At 36.3% G+C, this 23,070-nt stretch overlaps 1 protein-coding gene across 5 annotated transcripts in view; it reads right to left on the bottom strand.

Annotated features, from left to right (window-relative positions):
* LOC129239427 (uncharacterized) overlaps positions 1-23,070 on the bottom strand; it is a 161,288-nt gene that overhangs the window by 105,630 nt on the left and 32,588 nt on the right. For 3 of the 5 annotated variants that reach the window (XM_054874897.1, XM_054874899.1, XM_054874900.1), the window contains exon 1: positions 15,847-16,092. Coding sequence is in view for 1 of the 5 variants with exons in the window: in XM_054874901.1 (XP_054730876.1) it covers positions 16,623-16,742 (120 nt within the window). In the remaining 4 variants the exon portion in view is untranslated. Of the gene's footprint in view, positions 1-15,846; positions 16,093-16,622; positions 17,017-23,070 lie in introns of those variants that run through there. The other 2 variants (XM_054874901.1, XM_054874898.1) reach the window with 2 other exon arrangements.

Raw genomic sequence — 23,070 nt, 5'->3', positions numbered from 1 at the left:
TGCATGTACTCGTACACATATGTATGTGTGTACGCGCCATATGCCGTTTTGATGATTTTCGCGCGGGAAACTGCCGGTGCAAATTCAACAATTCACTTGCTGTGAGCATAAATTTTATGCAAAAGAAAAAACCGAAAAATTGCAATAAAAACAAATTAAGAGAATACTGAATGTAAAACTAAAACGACAACGGCATTGCAACTCAAATGCTTGAGAAATTGAATAAAGAGGTATTAAAAAAAAAATATATATATATGTATACCTTCTACTCATATATGAACGAGACGGTATCAATAAAACGGTCCACGGATGACATATGGCAAAAATAAATTTTTTGTTTTTTGGTAGGACTGTTATAAGTTTACATGGCAAATTTCAGCGTGATATGTCACATAGTTTGTTTTCTGTGCTACTGTAAACAAGTCAAGCTCGAGTGTGTTCTTCGAATTCTCTTTTATGACTTCAATTGTCTCAAAATGTTTTCCACGGAGCGGCAACTTGAGCTTGGGAAACAGGAAAAAGTCACATGGAGCCATATCAGGCGAATACGGTGCTTGCGGAACGATATTAACATTATTTTTGTTCAAATAATCGCGAACAAGACGTGATGTGTGAGCTGGTGCATTATCGTGATGCAAGAACCATGACTTGTTGTCCCACAATTCCTTCCTTTTAAGACGAATGTTCTCGCGCAAACGCTTTAAAACGTCTAAATAATATTCAGCGTTAACCGATCGGCCTTGTGGAAGGAACTCCGAGTGCACCACACCTTCGTAATCGAAAAAAACAGTCAGCATAACCTTAATTTTTGAGCGACTTTGGCGTGGTTTTTTGGGTTGATGTACGGCCCTCTTTGAACGATTGGTACCACTAGAAAACACGTGCACGCGATAGAGCAGAGTCCCCATAGGTTGTCTGCAACATTTTTAAGGCGTCTGAAGCCGAAATTTTGTTGGAATAACAAAATTTCAAACAAATTCTTTGAATTTCCATCGTTAAATTCGAAGAACACACTCGAGCTTGACTTGTTTACAGTAGCACAGAAAACAAACTATGTGACATATCACGCTGAAATTTGCCATGTAAGCTTATAACAGTCCTAACAAAAAACAAAAAATTTATTTTTGCCATATGTCATCCGCGGACCGTTTTATTGATACCTTCTCGTTCATATTTGAGTAGAAGGTATAATAAAAGTTTTGTCTTTATAAAGTAAATACATCTCAATTTGTTTTCATTACTGAATCTATTGTTTTTTTTTTTTGCTAGCTGTTGTTGGTGCAGCTTTTGCTAAAAGCACTTTACAAATAATTTAGAATTTTTTTAATCGCAGTACATTGAATCTCATTTCCACGTTTTTGCCACAGCATATAACATTCTAAAGTACAACTAAGCATATAACTATTACAATAATAACAATAATAGCATGTCAATACTGCGGATAAAGGAATTAATTTGTTGGCGCTTTGAAGTGCGCCGTCCGCTTCGATGCCACTGTTGTGTTAACTAATCGTTGCAGTTGCTATGTACCATATACAGGGTCCGGCACTCGAAATGTAACCAACTTCAGACAGCTCGCGGCTGTTAGTTGGCTAAACGCCAGTTTAGAATATTATTTACAAGCGCGTGGAAGCATTTTGCCGAGAGTAAATGCGAAAAAAGAAAATCATTAATGGATTTCAAACGTAATAGTGTGATTACTTTGGATTTGATTGGAAAATCACAACCAGCGATTGATTGTAAGCTCGAGCCTCTTAAAGTATATAAAGTTATTAAGTTAAGTTTAATGTTTATCGCACCATTACTCGTTACAATAATACTGGTAGCATCGCGAAACGTCATGGAGCTGGTCATCAAAAGGCTGCAACGCCACGTGAAATGGTTCAAAAAGTGAAGAAGCGACTTGACCGAAATTCCCGACGAAGTGCCAATAAAATAAAAGAACTGAAAATATCTGACCGTAGCATCCACCGCATACCTAAAAATGATATTAAAGTCAAGCCTTACAAGATCCAAAGCCGCATGATCTCACACCAAAGCAGCAACAAGTCAGACTTAAGAGAGCGAAGGAGTTGCTTCGCTTGGCCGAAACCGATCAATTTCCGAACATTGTGTTTTCTGACGAGAAAATTTTTCAAATTGAGCAATTCGTAAATTCTCAAAGCGATAGTGTTTATTTGACCGTCCGTTCGTACGAGAATTTGAGCCATCGATTGGCCCCCAGGAGGTAGCAACCGCCACAGGCAATGGTTTGGGCCGGTGTAACCGCAGATGGGCGCTCTCCAATCGTTTTAATCGAGCCTGGCGTCAAGGTAAATGCGAAATATTATCGGAAAAGTATGCTGGAGGTTGCTTGAAACTGTGGACAGCCAACCAATTTCGGTGGCACACCATGGACGTTTCAATAGGACTCGGTACCCTCTCACAAAGCTCGATTGAACCAAGAATGACTAAAAAACAACGTCCAAACAATGACTCTCAAATTTCCAGATGCGAATCTGATGGATTATTCTCTTTGGGCCATTTTCTGGAACAAAGATGCAGCAGTGTCGAGGCGATGAAAAAAGACATTGTCCGCGAGTGGGCCAAAATACCTGCAAGTCTCATTCGGGCAGCTTGCGATTCGTTTCTGGACCGTCTCAAGGCCATAGCCAAGGTAAAAGGTGGTCATATCGAGCAAAAGTAAATTGATTCTTAATTTTGTATTATTTTCACACATTTTTGACTTTCAATTGAATAAAAGTAATTTTCCAAAATAAATGTCTGGCCTTTTTAATTGGTTACACTTTGAGTGCTGGACCCTGTATATGCTTATTGTTGTTGTGGCTTTCCTCTGTTGTTGATGTCAGCAATGTCAATGTCGCTAAAATTGTTGTTGATATGCCTTTGATAAAAGTGACAATGGCGCATTAGAAGAGCATCCATTCAAAGAGCTCATTCGCTTTTATTTTCTCAAATTCGTTTCACATCTCACTCTAATTCTGTTGGCTTTATTTTTTATGTTGCCACGGATTTTTATTTTATTTTTATGAGTTTATTGTACAAATTGTTGTATTATTAAGTTGTGTATAGGTTAAAGTGTCGGAGCTCTCAACCCGACATAAAATAAAATCATTTTTATTTCTCTAATTTTTTGCGATTTTTGTTCTATAAAAAATAAAACTAGTGTTCAAAGTTCAAAGGCTAATTTTAGTAGTTTTCAATTAAGAATGAAAAAGTTTGTCTGAGATAGGGCGCTCACTGTAAGAGCCAGTGATCTAAACTTTCTTAGAACGGGGTTTTATTTCCGATTTTCATTAAAGTGATATAGTATATTGCGCACTTGTGTACATACATATGTATATACGTATGTATGTATGTGCCATTGTGCTTGGCCATTTGCATTACAGGTAAAAGCTTTGATGAGTTTAGCTATTTGAGTCCCAGGGGTATTGAAGAAAAACTGTCGAAGAATATCAAAAGCGCAACCGCGTTTTCTCTAAATGAGGACGAAATGACCAAAGCTGTGCGGTAGCGCATGTCTTAATTTGTAGAATTTCTAGAAATACCAATACTACAATACTTAAAAATATGTAATGTATTATTGCTTTATTAAAGTATAATTCTACCTTTTGGAAAATGTACTATTTGCATTAAAAGGAGCTGTGTGATGTAAAGGGTGTTTTTTTTTAGAGGTTAGGTTTTCAAGTTGGCACTACTTTTTTCGTAGATGGTCTTTTTGACAGCTGTCACTTGATTTATGCTCAGTTTGGTTTGCCATTTCATAATGAATAGACTTACACCTGAACAACGTTTGCAAATCGTGCAAATTTATTACGAAAATAATGGTTCGGTTCGCGCGACGCATCACAAGAAAATTTTGTTCAGCGATGAAGCTCACTTTTGGTTGAATGGGTATGTGAATTAGCAAAATTGTCGCATTTGGAGTGAACATAATCCACAAGCCATTGCTGAGACGCCGTTACATCCTCAAAAAGTCACTGTTTGGTGTGCTCTATGGGCAGAGGGAATCATTGGTCCATATTTCTTTAAAAATGAAGCCGGCCATAATGTTACAGTCAATGGAGAGCGCTATAGAGCCATGATTAATGACTTTTTCGTGCCTGAATTGGACGATGTTGATGTGGACGACCTTTGGTTCCAACAAGACGGCGCTACAGGCCATACAGCCAACGCAACAATCGATTTATTGAAGGAAACTTTTGGTGAGCGCATTATCTCGCGCCGTGGACCTGTGGCGTGGCCTCCAAGATCGTGCGATATAACACCGCTGGACTATTTCTTGTGGGGCTATGTGAAGTCGCTTGTCTACGCAGATAAGCCCGAGACGATTGACGTCTTGGAAGAGAATATTCGGCGCGTTATTGCTGACATACGGCCCCAATTGCTGCAAAAAGTGGTCGAAAATTGGGCCTCTCGGCTGGAATTTATTCGAGCCAGACGCGGCGGCCACTTGCCCGAAATCATTTTTAAAACATAATGGCAAACCCTTATCTTTATAATAAGGCTAAATTCTTGGCCATAACATTAAATTATATACGTTTTATTTCATCTTGAAAACCTAACCTCTAAAAAAAACACCCTTTACTTGCTTCAGTAAATCTGAGCACGCGACTTCAACAATCGGTAACGTACCATCTGTTGCTCACAAGGCTCGGAATATTTTTCTCGACATTAAATCTCAACAGCACGGTCGCTCTGCTTGGAACTCGAACGGTTCCTTAGGTTAGTTATTCTATATTTTAAATAGTTCAAAGTTTACAACTACTAATTGGTTAAATTCTCATCTAGCTATAGCTACACATTCACAACTAATGGCTTCCGGCATTTCTCAGTTTACTGAGAAGCAAAGTAAAGTATCCGTGACATACTGATTTAATTCCTAGTTTTTGGCGTCGCAGCTCCGATGTTCAAGTGACCAGGTACCCAGCTCATATTCTTGGTTTTAAGAGCATTAAAGACAGTGAGGAAATCATCAACCAATTCCGATAGAAAAACTACAGAGCGCGCAGTGTTGTCTATAAATCGAGCATTATTGAAACAAATTTTAAAGATATGCCGCTTCGAAGTCGTTCGCTCGCAAAAATTTCTAATGCTTAAATCTGCTTGCAAGAGGATAGTAGCAATTGATATTAAGCTTCTAAATTGGACACAGAAAAATGAGAACAAATTTTCTTAAGTTCAAGGGAAATGTTTGACACTAAATCGTTAAATATGTCGCAAATGATGTGTTTTTCGCAGTCTCCATTTGAAGAATTTATCTCGGATCATTGCAAATATTCAAAAATATTTTACAAGCCGCACCGAATTCAAATCACATGATTTGAAAAACATGCCATTAGCGTATATTTCCAGGTTATTAAGATGATAATTTAATCTACAAAAATATGACGATGATGATTCTAAAATTATATATATATACCATATAATTGGCGCGTACACCCTTTTTGGGTGTTTGGCCGAGCTCCTCCTCGTATTCGTGGTGTGCGCCTTGCTGTTGTTCCACAAATGGAGGGACCTACAGTTTCAAGCCGACTCCGAACGGCAAATGATTGTTTTTTGAAGAGCTTTTTCATGGCAGAAATACACTCGGAGGTTTGCCATTGCCTGCCGAGAGGCGACCGCTATTAGAAAAATGTTTTTCTTAATTTTGGTGTTTTCACCGAGATTCGAACCGACGTTCTCTCTGTGAATTCCGAATGGTAATCACGTACCAACCCATTCGGCTACGGCAGCCAAATTACTCTTGTTTAATTCCATACAATGTTTTAATTGGTTTGAGTTTAAGTAAAGCAACCTCTCACAGATTTTGATTTCGATAAACCCGGTTGATTGTTCCAGTGTGTTCAGTGGAGTTCCTCTGCTTCCTAAATAAGAGAGGAGAAGTTACCTTTTTCAAGGGAAGATTATGGCACTTGATCTATAAATACTGGAAATTTATCTGCCATTTCATTTCCAGTAACTTCGGTTATTCTGTCCGATATACATCCTTATGTACATTCATATTTCGGAAGAAGTTAAGTCCAAACATTTATTTACTGTCTTCCCTTTGTTTGGAATTTTAACTGCTCATATAAACGGACTTTTTAAAGATCAATTCCTCGTAGTTTTTTGATAGAATATATATATGCGTAGCGGGAAAGTCTTTTATGAAAAAATAAGAAACAGTTTTATAACTTTTGGAAACAGTGAACTAAAGGAAGAGGTCATGTATCTAGGTTTAACCTTAGATAAAAAACTCACTTGAGAATCACATATAAATAATATAACAAAAAAAGCCACGAAATCTTTGTGGACAACCAAACAATTACTAGGGAGATCCCGGGGCCTCAGCATTAGTATGACCCTCTGGATATACACCCAAATGGTTAGACCAATCATACTGCATGGGGCACTAGTATGGTGGAACAAATCTATTCAAAAAACAGCGATAACCAAACTGAGAAAAGTATAAAGGCTTACTTGCCTATGCGCCACAGGGGCTATGAGAACTACCCCAACAGCTGGCATGGAAGCACTACTTAATCTCCCACCACTTCGTATAGCAATCCAAGAGGAAGCAGCTACGCAAGCACTCATGCTACACATGAAAGAAAATTTCAAATTGGGCAACCTCACTGGTCACCTAAGTATCCTAAATAAAATCAAAAATACCACAAGCATGGCTCAAGTTTCAGACCCCATTGGCCCAACCCTATGTTTCACAAAAGGATACACAGTTAGCTTTCCTGAGAGGATCGAGTGGAAAACAAACCCAAAATGGATGAATGATGATTCACAAAAATGGTACACTGATGGATCAAAAACACCTTATGGTGTAGGTGTAATTTAGGTACCAGGACATGAGGGATATGACGGCAATGAAAAGGCAGATTTTCAAGCCAAAAAAGGGGCATATGTAAATTTCATCGGACCTAGTCCCATGTTTGGATTTAACGAAAACAGCCTAAAACAAAAAGTAAAATACTGGGCCAAAACTCTAATAAATCAGCATTGGAACAACGTAGAGGGTCTTAGATACTCCAAAAAGTTCATAAGTTTCAATGCTAAAAGAGCTAACATGGCACTCACGTTAAACAAAAAGAGCAGTCGCACTCTCACAGGCGCCGTCACGGGTTACTTCACCTGCAACAAACACTTACATACATAAATTAGGCATAACTAACACCAGCACCTGCAGATTTTGCTGCGAAGATGAGGAGTCTATAGAACACCTCATTTTTAAAAAGTTCATGCTTATAGATGAAGACCTTCAATCACTCCCTCAGAAGGAGCTGGTACAATTCATAAGCATACAATAGATCAATATGGTCACTTTTACAATTTTATTTGTCATGCGCCAATTGCTAAAGTTGTGTCTGCCTTCGGAGTTGCATACCAAACAGCAAGCTAGTGGTCGAGCGTTTCTTAGGGTTTTATTTATTAGCCAATGAATCCAATAAAAATTATTAATTTCAAAAATGAGTAAAAAATTAAAATTAATATTAATTAGAAAAAACAAAAATTCAAAGAATTCGTAAAGCGTTTTTTTTAAATATCAACACATTTATTCTGTTGAACTCAATTAGGGCCCTAGCAATGGGAGCGTTTCGTACATAAAATGCTTTAAAAAATACTAATATGTAAAAACTCTGAGTATAGGAGGGCTGCAGATATACTAAAAATATTCTCTAAAGACTAAATCGAAAACGAAAGCCTAGAAAGCGATATTCCCCTATTTTGCCAGGTTTTTAAGCTCATCAAGAAGCATCTTGATTCATAGGCGAGTATAGGATCAGATAAGTATAAGAATAAGAATAAGAATAAAAATAAGAATAGTTTTCGTTTTCACTCAATTCTATCAGTATGAGCTGACTAGACGAAAAACGCGCACACAAGCCTGGCACGTACAAAGGCCCCATATAAAAGTTTCAGTTTATACAGGTCGGTGAATTTCAAACCACGACGCCTTATAAAAGGAAGCATGTAATACGATTTATAATAATAAAATTAATTTGATTAGCAAATATTGACTTTGACTCAAAAACTACTTCCAGGTCTCGTAAGAGATTTGAATGACATTGCAGCGTTTAGCATAAGTAACGGAAAAAATGTGTTCCTGTTCGACAAAAGACGATTGCTGATGGACTAATTGCTAACTACATCGATATCGATTTGCATCAATTGAGAATTAAAAGACTTACTACTCGATATATAGGGTGGGCCATGTAGAATTTGCTTTTTGAATTGGCTATAAAAAAAAAAACTAATCAATATTTTTCAAACTTTTTTTTTATTTTGAAGATTGAACATTGTCATTTATGAATGAAAAATAATATCGTTCAAATTACTGCCACGACTGGCTTTACAGTAGGCCATTCGATCAACCCAATTTTTAAGCACATTTTCGATTGTTTGGGCTCCAATTTCATGAATGGCAACTTCGATTTCGTGTTTTAAAGCAGCAATCATCTCTGGATGGTTCGCATAGCATTTGTCCTTAACGGTTCCTCACAAAAAATAGTCCAATGGGCTTTAATCACAGCTCCAAGGCGGCCAATTGATATCGGAATTTCGGCTGATTATTCGGTTTTCAAAAACGGTAGCCAAAAGTTCGAGTGTAACTTTGGCAGTGTGACAAGTTGCACCGTCCTGTGGAAACCAAATGTCGTCCATGTCATCCTCTTCAATTTTTGGAAACAACTCGTTGAGCATCTCACGGTAACGCTCGCCGTTTACCGTAACTGCGGCTCCTCGCTCATTTTCGAAAAAAATGGCCCGATGATGCCGCCAGACCAAAAACCGCACCCAACAGTGACTCGTTGTGGATGCATTTGCTTCTTTGCAGTAACGTGTGGATTTTCTGAGACCCAAATCCGACAGTTTTGCTTATTGACGTAGCCACCGATGTGAAAATCAGAAAATAAGAAGAAGACTCAGCACTTTGGAAATAGGTTTTCAATATTTCCTAATTTCGTTCAAGCGTATAGCGTCCCATTTCGTAAATGTCAAACCTTTAAGTAAATTATGAACACATTTGACATGCCATTGGTGTTACCATCTCAAAAAAATAGGTGTTTCAAAAAGCAAACGCTATATGGCCCACCCTGTATGATATGATATTCATCCGCGTAAAACAGTTATTTTGATGAGGAGAAACATTAATAAATCATCATTAATAAATAAGACGAAAAACAGTAGATTCAAGATACGAACTTGAGGATCCTCTGAGTGTGCAATAAAAGTCAGAAACCTAATATTGTCGGCATCAATCACCAATATTTCAATTTTTTATCTGGTTAAGATTAGAATTTACATGAAAATCTGGTTTCGCCCTTCGTGACTTTTTTCGATTGTTAAATACATATGCATAAGTATGTGTATGAGCACAACTGTCTACTACATACATTTGTATTATATTTTTAATTTGAAAAAAAATCTTGTGATTTTCCTAAACACATAAAAATGGTTTATTTGCAAAATTCGAGAGATAAATTGAATCTCAGTTTAAAGTGCACTAGCAGGTATCGATGTTGTTGTTGTTGTTGCGTAGGAACATAAAACTACGTTAGTTAAAAACAAGTCCGACATCAAAGTTCTATCAAGATTTTATATATTCAGTATAGAGCACCACCCGCATAGCCTTTAACTCTAAATAAAAAAGTTTGTTCAGCAAAAATGCATTGTTTTTAGTTTTTTGTTGTTCTTGTTACTGTATTGAGAATATGTTATATTGTACAAGTTTACTTTTTGATAGTTTTAAATTTTTATTACTTGCGCTATTTTCAATTGAGGCAAATCTTTTATTATTATTTTTTTAACAATAATTTTCAAAAAAAAAAAAAAAATAAATAAAAAAATAGTTCCACCTTGCAGTCAGAAACGCTTCACGTTTCTAGTTTTCCGCGTTCACACACTCCACACATCAATTGCACACGCGCACAACTATTTCACTGAGTTTTCAAATGATTTCCAGCAAATAAGTAACTTTTAACGCAGTGATTCGAGCACATGCATACATACATGCACACGCATTGATTGAAGAATATGCATATCAGAACAGGAAGCTTTAGATGCGCTTTTTCTCTCACACGCTGCTATCGAAAATGAAATCGAAACCGAAAACCAAACTGTCATTTATATATAAGTACGTATCTCTAATTGAATTATTCACAGTTAATGATTTTGTTGTTGTATACGCGGCGACTGCTTGCCCGCGCGTCGTGTAGCCAATTGATTCACTGTCCTTACTTTTTGTTCGATTCACCACCCCAAAGCGATGATCCGCCCGCGCACCCACAACAAAGCGATTGCGCGATTGACGTCCATTGGCGCCCGATTATTAAAAATTCTTTATGTATGAATGAATTAGTTGGGTTGGGATGCAGATTGCCGAGCTCATGTGAGGCGCGGCTGCTTTGGTGTGTATCGCGAAGAAAAATGGTTCAAAGAAAACGTACAATGAAATGTATGACTTGACGACTTGGCGGTTTTGCGACTTTGCGAGTTTGCGCGCGCGTACCTCAACAATCTGTTGCGATTTGTGCACCATAACAACTTGCGATCAGCAGCAACACCCCAAGTGCCTAACATAAGATTAAATGCAGTGCAACATAATAATCGCTCAACTCGGCTGCACAAAAAAGAAACACACACAAAAATACTTTAGTAACAAACTTCCATTTACTAACAAAATTTACAATTTCAAAGTGGCGCTAACGATTTACCGCTCTCGCTCTCTGTGAGTACTCGTATGAGTATTTCCCACTCTGGAACGAAATGCAAACTCTTAGAAGACGGGTGCTTTAGCACGTTGAGCTTTTAATTTTCTTTGCCGTTAGCCACCTGAGCAGAGTGCGCCAACCCAGTCTCACTCCCCCATTCGCCAACTTTTAGCTAAGCTTTGCTTATTTCTTAGATAGATGTGTATGTATGATGCATGCGTATATATGTATGTGTGCACACCTGTGCTACCAACGGGAGTAGGGTGGCGGAGCTTTCGCTGGTTTTTTAGTTGTGTTTGATGAGATATTCATATAAGCACTTTTTTCGTTTTCCGATTGTGATTGAGACAAATTAGAATTATCTTTTAGCGTGTTGTGTACGAGTATTGCTCATATTCATTATCATTAGGTTAAAAGCTTCCCCCCTTTTTGCCTGCTTTAATAGCCTCGCACTTTATCCCACAATTTCAGAATAGTAGAAACAGAATGAGAAGCCTACGGCGACCAACCTGTATGCATATGACAGCACTCCAATAGGTTTACTTGTGAACAGTGGGCACAGTCCGCATGAAGTATAGATCATTTTTGGTTTGGTGCTGGATCAAGAAAGGCAGAAGATCAAAGCTGTCCAGCAACAGCAAAAACTGATTAGCTGAAAAAAAAATTTTGAAATATACCATTTTGCCAATTTATTGAGCGTGTATAGCATCGTTTTCTTAACAGTGAAAAGAGAGTCCAGTATGTCATAAGTGCTGAAATGAGGGTTAAAATTTAGTCATAAGGATCTAAATGCTTCATTAAGACCGTAGTTTGTTTTACCGGGTTTAAAAACAAGAGCCGTAATGTGCCGTGAAAGTCGAAAGAGAGCATTAAGATTAACTCCTGCAGGATCAAATGGGTTAGAAATTTACTTTGTGAGCTATTTAACAATAAAGCATTTTCCTGCGACTAGCAAAATTGGGAAGATTGATGATCAAAATCATATAATCCTGCCTTAAACCTCTAAAGTAAAAAAAAAGAATTATTTTTGATGGATTCTAGCTTATCTACGTAAGTTTAATAATATATTAGAGCGTCGGTCTTACTAAAGTTTTAAAAGTCGCATGAGTAATATGTGGGGCATTGACGATTGGTTTGACAATTTTGCGAATATTGAAGTTTACTTTGTTTTGTCTATTTCGATTATCTTATAAGGTCGTCGGGATAGAGTTTTGTATTTTGAATAGTTGGCTTGAATTTTTATTTGAGAACTTATTACTACTTGACCTAATCAGCATATTGGAATTGAGAATACTCAGTATGCAAACTAAATCCAATTTCATCAGATCAAATCATTGTATATAAAGAAGCATATTTTCTTCTTACGAAAATTGATGGATCAACGGCTGCACCCACAACATATGGTGATTTTGGAGATAACGCAATTGCGCTCGCACTAGAAAAAATCCTTTACATCAGTTTGTTCGTTTAATGGTTTACTGGTCTACAGTTTGCTCGTGTCCTAATTCAAAATGACTACCAGCTGTATAGAACTTCACAGCGATGTCTACCAATACTATTCAAATAATAATTTGTATAAGTTTTAGAAAAGCTCATCAAAGCCTTTTGCATTCTTCGACTATTGGATACTTCACAAAATTATCGATACTAATCGCATATAAGTAGATAGAGATTTACCATTATTTTCACTGGAAATTTCTTCCAGGAAGTAATTTTGGACTGGATGGAGGATGGTTCTATGTGTAGAAGTCCACGCAAGTGGGGAAAGTTACTGATCGCTATTGGGAGTGGCCAGGACGATTCTTTTGCATATGGTTCAAGCAGCTCACAACTCCCGAGATTAGCCCAAGTATCCTCTGGGTAGCTTCCGAATACCCGTTCGGGAGTGAGCTAACGTGAGAAGGCGAAGAATTCCAGGATAGCTTTTTGTGCGCTGGGTTTGGGACTCGCCATTTAAAATTTCGTCCCCAATGAAAAGATATAAAAAGCTTCGGATGAGAACTACCTTTACTGATGACGCCCCCTGCAAACGAAATCAGGAATATAACTGCACCTGGAATGTCCGGTCCCTTAATGGGGAAGGTGCCTCTGTCCGGCTGGTTGACGGACAGCCAGAAGATTCGTCACTCGACTCTCACTCCTGCTCTCGGAGGTAGTGCCACCGAAGAGGAAATCGGGCTCAGATGAGCCCGAAAAAACAATTGGTACGACGCGGAATGTCATGCTGCTGCAGACAGATGCTGCCTATAGAGCCACTCTGCGACAGGCGCAACGCGAGCCATATGGGATCGCTACCGAGAGCTAAGAAAGCAACATAGACGTATTATCAGAAAGAAGAAACGAGTGGCCGAAATACGTGACTGCGAGGAGCTTGAGATGCTGGCCAATAGGAACAACGCTCGAAAATTGTAACAGAAAGTTCAGCGGCTTACAGAAGGTTTTAAGTCCGGGGCGTTTTCCTGTAAAAACAAATACGGCGACCTGGTGACTGACATCCAGATCATACTTAAATTATGGAGGGAACACTTCTCGAGCCTGCTAAACAGTGATAGCTGTGCATGTCACAGAGATAAGTATAGAATAGCGATAACGCGGCTAAAGAACAACAAAGCCGCGGGCACCGACGGACTGTGGACTGAGCTATTCAAACATGGCGGCGAGGAGCTGGTAAGGTGCATGCATCAGCTTCTATGCAAAATATGGTCGGATGAAAGCATGCCTGCCGATTGGAATTTAAGTGTGCTCTGCCCAATCCATAAGAAGGGTGATCCTGCAATCTGTGCCAATTACCGTGGGACTAGTTTTCTGTCGTTGACATCATCGGCCTTAACAACCGCACTGTTAGTTCTGCCCTCTCCAAACTGGATAAAGAGGCAAAGCGAATGGCTCTGGTGGTGAACGAGGACAAAACTAAGTACATACTGTCATCAAACAAACAGTCGGCGCACTCGCGTATCGGCACCCACGTCACTGTTGACAGTTATGATTTGGGGGTTGTAAAAGGTTTGATATTTAGGAACCATCATCAATACCGATAAAAATATCAGCCTTGAAATCCAACGTATTCTCTCTCTTGCCAACAAGTGCCTCCTTCGCGTTGGAAAGATCAGGTGGAAGAGGACTTGGTTTCACTTAGTGTGTCCAACTGGCGCCGGTTAGCACGAGAAAGAAACGACTGGCGCGCTTTGTTAAACTCGGCTAAAATCGGGTAAGCGGTTATCGCGCCAATTAAGAAGAAGAAGAATTTTGTACTAAAATCGATATTTGGCCTATCATCGAACCACAAATTATTTGATTACTGCTGAATCTACTTATTTAGTCGCTAGCAAACAGTGTTTCAAACAGCGAATCCAACACATCTAAGAATATTTCAATGTAGAAAATTTTGGTATAGGGTCTTATAAAGGAAAATATTTTCGGTTTTTTTTCATTTCATTACGTTTTATAATTTTTTAGGATAAAATATATTTGAACAAAATTTTATTTGAAAACAAATTTGATTTGTTAAATTGAAATAGACAAGTATATTCTTTGTCGAGTAAAACCAATTTAATACACATTTGTGTATCTGGCGGTTTAATTGTAAATGTTTTTATTTCAAAGCAAAACAATTTTGGTAAACCCAGGTAAATATTTCTACGATTATTAATTAATACGTCAATAGCCCTTTTGCTTGCCTTAACCATCTAGAATCCACATATATACATATAAATATATCCTCCACTACCGTATTTTATCGCATAGCATTTTCCCTCATACATTTTTTATGCCTGTCTTCTTCTTTGGAATTTTGAAAACCTTGAATTTTTTATTTTTCTTAATTTTAAAATACACGCAAATATTTAAATAGTTGAAGAAGTTATGATTATTTACAGACAACACTGCAAAATGGCGTACGGGATCTTTTTTTGATACTCGCACACTTGTGCGGAAATGTATTATAATTTTTTTCACATAAAAGTTCTATGTAACAGCATAAAAAAGTCGATTTAGACATGTCTGCATGTATCTTCGGCCATGTGCACGACTATTCGAGCAAAAAGTAATATATTCCAATGAGTCCTGGTGCACGTATTCAACATTATTCAAGGTAGTTTGGTATCCCAGCTCTTATAAAACGCAGCGATATTTATAAAATATGTGTGGTGCCTCACCTACTTTTGTGTATATGCTTGCATGCCGATAACGACTTAATAGAACTTGCCCAAACGGGCTTCTGGCTCCTTTTTTTAAATTCGACATAAATATTAACGAGGGTAAACCCTTCTTAAGACTACATTTTAGAAGCTATAAAATGTGCGCGGGTATACAAAGTTCAGGTTGGACCAAATTTAGCCTTCCGTCTTGTCTTCTTTTGAGTTTTTCTCGAAATTACATTTTTGCAATGGCAAAACTTCGAGTATATTTCTGCCATAAAAAAGCACAACATAAAACAAAATTCTGTAGTTCCGTCCATTTGGAGAACAGCATCAAGACGTATACCACAAATTTACGGAAGAGTTTGGCCAAACACACAATAAAGGGAGTAAGGGCCAAATGTATATATGTATATACTTGTACAAATATAAAAGGATGGGGTTGACCTATAATTTAGTGCACATCTTCTTAACTACGTTCCGCCCACTGGTGTAGAAATTTTTTTTAATGATTAATTTTATGTTCTGGAAAACTGCCTCACGCATTCTAAAAATATATCGTAAAAGAAAATTATTTGTGCCCCTCACTGTGGTTTTACACCACAAGTACTGCAATATAAAAAATGGTACTTAAAATACTTAAATAATTTATAGGCTGCGCACACTTTTCACATTTTAGTAGTGCCGAAACAAAACAACAGAAGGAATATACGCCGATTCTGCTTTTTATTATTATGATATTTTATCTTTTGAACATTTTTTCCTTAATTTGCTCCACTGTTATCGAACCCCTACAACTCATTCGGCTAATGACTGAGCTATATAAAATATAAATATTTATGGTCATGTAGAAATATTTTTTACTGTCAAATTGCTTTGTTTTTGGCCGTATACATTTTTTCCGCTACACTACCTCACTACTTATTACATTTTTAGCATAAATTTTCGCGGATGATTTGATATCCAAAGCACGCTCGTTAACTGTTTATGCCACCGCCCTGTTTCACCTTGCAAGCTTTAATTGCCGTTGGAAATAATTCTTTCTGCTTGCTGCTTGTTGCTATTACTTAGCACCGATTGATTTTTCTTGAATGTAACACGAGTACTTGAAGAATTAATTCGCTTTCATTGTATTGGTGTACCTTTTTTCCGTCATCCGGTTTTTAGAATTGAACATACTTTGTATCTACTGCACAATTATACGTTTTCAAGTTCACATGGCGTCGTTTTTAACTGAGCTTAGCTCAGCTTAACCGAGCAGAATCGTACTGAACGGTTTGGCTCAGTGCTTTTCGTATATCACTTGTGTATGTATATCGAATTCGATGAGTATATTTGTAGAAAGATACTGAGGGCGAACTACAATGGTGTGGGAGAAGTTCGGCGTAAAGTTATAGTTTGATTGTGGCTGTCAGCAGGTGATCTCACAATAACTTAAAAAGCTATCGATCATTATTGATTATCTTTTTTATATATTTCTCTATATTTATATATTTTATGCACTGTTTGAAAATTTTCAACATTTTTGATTTCATTAGTTTTATAGGCAACTAATATCACTCGCTTTCCTCATACAAAAGCCACCAGCAATTATTTTTATAGCAAAAATTGCATATGAAAAATTTAAATTTACTTAAGAAATAAAAAGTGCAAAAAAAAGAACAAATTAACTAAATTAAACTTTTAATAATAAATCGCGAATTTTATGCACTCCAAATGTAAGTATGTTAATATAGTATTTCTTAATTTTTAAATATCTCTCATTTTATGGTTTTTTACTCACCAATTCCTTATCAGCGTCGCTTTCCTTTCTCTCTTTCTTCACTAGTTGCTTTGTTGCATTTTCCCCCGGTTTTGTAGTTTTCAAAGCGCTGCTTATTTTTGTTTTACCGTCGCTGTTCATTTTTTAATGCACTACACAAACAAATCTGTGCACTAATAATTCGCTTTGGTCGTATAGAATTCGCTTTTATGCACAATCGCTTGTCTTACATCAAGCGTTACATATTTTTAGGCGCACAATCTGCTGCAGTTTCACAAATTAAGAGCCACACACACTTACACAACTTTAAGCTTTTCGAATTGGCGCTAAACTTTTGTTGCTTTTAATGCACTTGATGAGTTATTTTATTTCAAATCAGCAATCGTTTGTTTACTTGTGGTTGTTAGTGATGACGCTGAAAAGAATTAGTTTCCAAGAAGTTATTAAACATTTGTCATGAAAATAACCGGAAATATTTATTGTTTGTTGTGGTTAGGTAATTCTTATCTTATGCAAATATTCGTAATGGTATATTTTTGCAAAAATTAAAAAAAAGAAACAAAATTAAGAATTTTTTTTAAATTGTTAGAATTTAGATATGGCGTTATCTGATATTGCAAGTCAAGATTAAACACAATTTCATGTTTTGATGTGAATATTTTGAATTATACAAATGAATTTTCTTATTTGTACATACCTACGCGTAAGTATTAAAGTTTTGGTAAAATTTTATTAGAAAAGTATTATATGTTACTTATTGTTCCGGGAGGGACGAGCTATTTGTCATTTCAATAATATCACATATTCAGTTAATCTGAATCAATCGGGGTATCATCACTTAGCGGTTAAATTACCATATCTTTATATATTTTCAATCAACTTGTACTTACACTCTCGACTGCAGAATTATCATAGATATTCTTATAGGTCATAATCTATTGGCTGCACATGCCTACAAGAAAAGGATTGCTAGCAACGGCAAATGCAGGAAGTGCAGAGAGGATATACATATAAAAGTGGCGCTTACAGCCTTTCTGGGTGTTTGGCCGAGCTCCTTCTCCTATTTGTGGTGTGCGTCTTGATGTTGTTCCACAAATGGAGGGACCTGCGGTTTCAAGCCGACTCCGAACGGCAGACGTATGAGAAGCTTTTCCATGGCAGAAATACACTCGGAGGTTTGACACTGCCTGCCGAGGGGCGACCGCTATTAGAAAAAACGTTTTCTTAATTTTAGTGTTTCACCGAGATTCGAAACTACGTTCTCTCTGAATCCCGAATGGTAGTCACGCACCAACCCATTCAGCTATGGCGGCCGCCATTAACGTACTACTAAAATTATTACCTCTGTCAAATTTCCACCTAGAGCTAACTTCCTAAAATCGACAAAAAGATCTGATTATCTTATTCATTCCTTTATCAAGTGATTGGACGTATCAGTTGTCACTGACTAGTGGGAATGTATGCCCAGTAAAACCCAGTAAAATCGTTCTCACGGCAATCGACTTTCGTCGTTCCTGCGTGTGGGAGAGGGTAACTTAACCTAGCCTGACTATACCTCTCCTGTTCCCCCAATAATCGAATCTACGTTAACATAAATACTTGACAGTGACCAAACATCAGCAGCATTCCTTAGGATTTGGATTTGGTAATCTTGTATGCTCTTACAACCACGTTTTTATCAAGTTTATAATATACGTTTTTAGTTTGAATCGAGCAAGGGATCCACCGAATGGTAGGCACGTACGAACTCGTTGGGCTACAAGCACATATAAATAAAATATGTATATTTTTGTAGGTTTATACCAGGGAAGTTGCGGATATTCGCATTATCATTCGCAATAATCAATGCGAAGCCTTTGGGAAAGCGAATGTCGTGCAATGAGTGATGCGCCTTAAAATTGTTCGCTACCCCACATCATCCCTGGAAAATGACGATGACTATTTAGACGCTCGTTATATAGTAAGCACAAATTTATCAAACCAGTCACAGAAAATAGGATTAAAAATTAAATACAAAATTTAAAAACTAAAAATTAAAAATACTAATGATGCTAATTCTGCGTATTTTATAAAGAGGCTTATGATTTTCAAAACATTCAAGTAAAACACGATTTTTAGCTATTTCTATTACTTGGTATGAAATGTTAATTTTTGTTGTTCAGAACAGACTTTAACCCATTGCACAGTGGTCCGACCAGAAGGCGTTGGCGGACAAAATTCAAAAACTCATTTAATTAAGCTGAAAATATATATTTAGGGGTTTTAAGGAGCAGTGATGACGAATCTGACCTTAATTTTAGCAAATTTTAAATTCATTGAATACTATAAATACATTTTTACTTCCGTAATTAGCTGGTGAGTTCATTTTTATATTTTTCACGACCCCAGAGAGTACCAGTGGAGGTTTACGGTAAGGTTATTCTCTCCTCATTTTTTTTTTATTTTTAGATTTTTTTTATTTTATTTTTTTTTTTTAATTTTTAAATTTTTTTTTATTTTTAATTTTTAATTTTTTTTTATTTTTAATTTTAAAATTTTTTTTTTGTTTTAGTTTTTAAATTTTTTTTTTGTATATTTAGTTGTTTTTTTTTTGTTTTTCATTTTTAATTTTTTTTTATGACTCAGAATCCTCGGTTTCTGATGAGCTATTTTCTGAGGCTGGATAATTTTTCAAATTTAAAAGCGCAAGAACCTTTTTTGAAAATGGTTTTGGCTTGTTTTTCGGAACCTTAGTTTTTGATATTATAACTACATCTGATGAACAAAGCAAAGCATTTAATAAATCTGTCATTGTGTCAGTTCAGACATTTTTCGTGTATTATTTTGTCTAAAATTTTTCAAATCCTTATTGCGTGCTTCCTGAGCCTCTTCGGAGAGTTGGCATACGTCATTTTGATTTTATTATTACAAGGAATTCTCAGATGTTCGTTAATATTCTAATCGGCTTATGCCCGTTCCTCCAGTGACAGATAAAAATGTTATATTATTATATATAGTGTTATATATACATATATCATATTAATATTGTAATAATATTAAATAAAAAATTTGTTTTTTTAATAAATTTTTTTTTTTTTAGTTGTCTCTTAATGCTGATGGGGTCTGTGATGTCTTTTTCTGTCTTTTACACAAAATTACATAAGCCATATGTAACGTTTTGCCTGTGGGTAAATGCACAAAAGCTACATTATTTTTAATTTGCGCAACTTTGCGCAACAGGTTTCAGTTTGAGATCATAGCTGAAATATGTGGCTACATCACTCATGTTGATTTCAAGTGGACCGGTGTGGACCACTCGAAAAAATGATCTTTAAAAAAAAAATTTTCGAAAAATTTTGAAATTTCAAAAAACCAAAACTGGATTTTGTACCACAACTTAAGAGAATTATTACTGTTTCCGTTAATATATTCAATTATCTTTTGTTTTTCAATATTTGGTTAACAATCAAATGGCAATATTTATTTGCAGACATGAAAATGAAACTCTTGTATGAAGTACGATTTGCATACAATTTCATGTTTAAAGTCAAAAAACTACAATGAAAAATTTTTTAAATTAAGTAATATTTTCAGGAAATCTGCCTGGAATATTTAAGAAAACATCTGCATTATCAAATTTTTATTTCAAAAAGTCAGTTTTTGAGTAAAATAAAGCGAAATATTCATCCATCCCATTTTCAGCTACTGCTTTAGGACATTTTTGTAGGAAATCTTGTGTTTTCGGTTATTATTTTCCAGAGTAGACCGCACAGATTATCGGCGACCTGCAACAAGTTACCCTTTAGAATCTATAGATATATGAATTTGTCTATCAATGTTTCAATAAACTATTGGGTTTGGTAATAAGTTCATAACGTTTTTATATTTTCTTTTATTTTACAACGATTTGTTTGCTGTTTGGTAAAGGCTAAGTATTCGAAATAACTTTTTCTGCTCTACAAAACTATGTTAATTATATTTTTGAAATATTTAATTTTAACTAGTTTTGAGGCTTAGAAATGGAATACCTAAGAGGCAAAAATCAACATTTTCGACACCTGCTCGTCTTTGCTTTTAATAAAGGTCAAAAAGATTCCAAAGCTAACGAAGCAACCCGAGACATTTGCGACGCTTATGCAAAAGGTGTCATATGCGAGTCTGCATCACGGAAATGGTTTTCAATGTTCAAAAATGGCGAAAGACCTACTGAATTCGATGAAGAACGTCTGAAATCACTTTTGAAGGAGAACAGTCGCCAAATCAGTAGTGAATTGGCAGAAAAAATGAACTGCGATCATAAAACAATTCTTAATCACCTTCATTCAATAGGATTTACCGAAAAATAGGGAGCCTGGGTGCTGCACGAACTCAACGAAAATAACAAAGAAAGTCGCCTTCAAATTGCTTCTCAGCATCTCGCCAGGCATCGAGCAACACGCGGACATAAAAAGCGCTTTTTGTACTGAATTGTCACGGGAGATGAGAAAAGGTGCCTATATATCAATATGAAGGAATGAAAAGAGTGGGTGGCTCGAGGAGATACGCCAAAGTCGAGATTCAAACCGGATTTTCATCCAAAGAAGATCATGATATGTGTTTGGTGGGACTGGGAGGGCATTTCGCACTAGGAAGTGCTCGAAAAGAATGCCAGAGTCAACAGGGATCTCTATATTGCCCAGCTACACCGCGTGAATGAGGCTTTCGGCTGAAAATACCTGATCGTCATGGTCAAACCATACTCCTTCACGACAACGCCAGCCCCCATATTGTACAAGTCGTCAAATCCGCACTCCAAGAGCTTGAACGGGAGATCCTTCAGCATCCGCCATATACTTCGGTCCTTGCAACAACCGATTACCATCTTTTCTGCTCTTTGTCGAACCATACGAAGGTCGTTATCTTCGATAGCAAAGCGGTCCTTAAAACCTGGTTCAACTCCTTCTTTGACACCAGACCAGGCGAGTTTTGGCGCAACGGCATCAACAAATTAGTCAAGAGGTAGGAAGAGGTTATAAACAGGAGCCGTGAATATATAATTGATTAACTTATTGATATAATTATGGTTTTTGACGTGATAACGTCTTATAATTCGATTTAACAGGCTGCACGCACGAAAAAATGTGCCGTTACCTTGCTCATTAGTGTTACCTTGCTCATGTGTCGTTACCTTGCTCATTGCCGTTACCTTGCTCATTTGTCGTTACCTTGCTCATTGCATTGAATGAACTGCAAGCGAAAGCGCGGAACGAACGACAAAGCAAACGAACTGCAACGTTCGACATCTTGCTCTCTCCTACTTAAGTGAGCGTATATATGTATGTACATATATGCGCATATGTACATATATAAATTCACGTATTTGTATTTGCATATGCCTTCTTATTGATTATTATTAATTTGATTTACTTGAAGAATTTAAAATAAAACCAAGCTTGTTAATAATACCTGTTGTTTTAATGTTATTATTTTTTTTTGACGTGATAACGTCTTATAATTCTATGTAGCCGGCTGCATGCACCAAAAAATGCGTCGTTATCTCGCTCATACGTCGTTACCTTGCTTGAACAGCATGTTATGTTATGTTATGTTATGTTATGTTATGTTATGTTATGTTATGGTATGTTATAATATGTTATGTTATGTTATGTTATGTTATGTTATGTTATGTTATGTTATGTTATGTTATGTTATGTTATGTTATGTTATGTTATGTTATGTTATGTTATGTTATGTTATGTTATGTTATGTTATGTTATGTTATGTTATGTTATGTTATGTTATGTTATGTTATGTTATGTTATGTTATGTTATGTTATGTTATGTTATGTTATGTTATGTTATGTTATGTTATGTTATGTTATGTTATGTTATGTTATGTTATGTTATGTTATGTTATGTTATGTTATGTTATGTTATGTTATGTTATGTTATGTTATGTTATGTTATGTTATGTTATGTTATGTTATGTTATGTTATGTTATGTTATGTTATGTTATGTTATGTTATGTTATGTTATGTTATGTTATGTTATGTTATGTTATGTTATGTTATGTTATGTTATGTTATGTTATGTTATGTTATGTTATGTTATGTTATGTAATGTTATGTTATGTTAATGTTAACTCATTCTCTATATCCATACAAAATATCTATCAAACAAATAAAATTAAAATTTTCTTTTGAAAAATGCAACCATCCAATCAGTATTTTCTTATGACGTTATCACGTTAAACTATCGTCAGTAAACCGACTTTACAGACAACCTCTTTTTGTTTAGATAGAAGTCTCCGGTAAAAATGCTAAGAACTTATTCCCCAATCCAATACAACCACCCGGTAACTGTGGTCGAAGTTACAGTGAACAGGCGCAGACCATGATGCTGCCAACGCCATCTTACATCATCCTCAATTTTTCTTTATTTAAATACAAAGAGTATGTTTTCAAGTCATTTGAGTACTGCAATTCAGTAACTTTCGCAGAAGAACTGGAA

The sequence above is a fragment of the Anastrepha obliqua genome, chromosome 2 (genome assembly GCF_027943255.1).
Source record: "Anastrepha obliqua isolate idAnaObli1 chromosome 2, idAnaObli1_1.0, whole genome shotgun sequence".
In the NCBI taxonomy this organism is placed as follows: domain Eukaryota; kingdom Metazoa; phylum Arthropoda; class Insecta; order Diptera; family Tephritidae; genus Anastrepha; species Anastrepha obliqua.
This window is presented reverse-complemented; position numbering and strand designations above follow the sequence as displayed.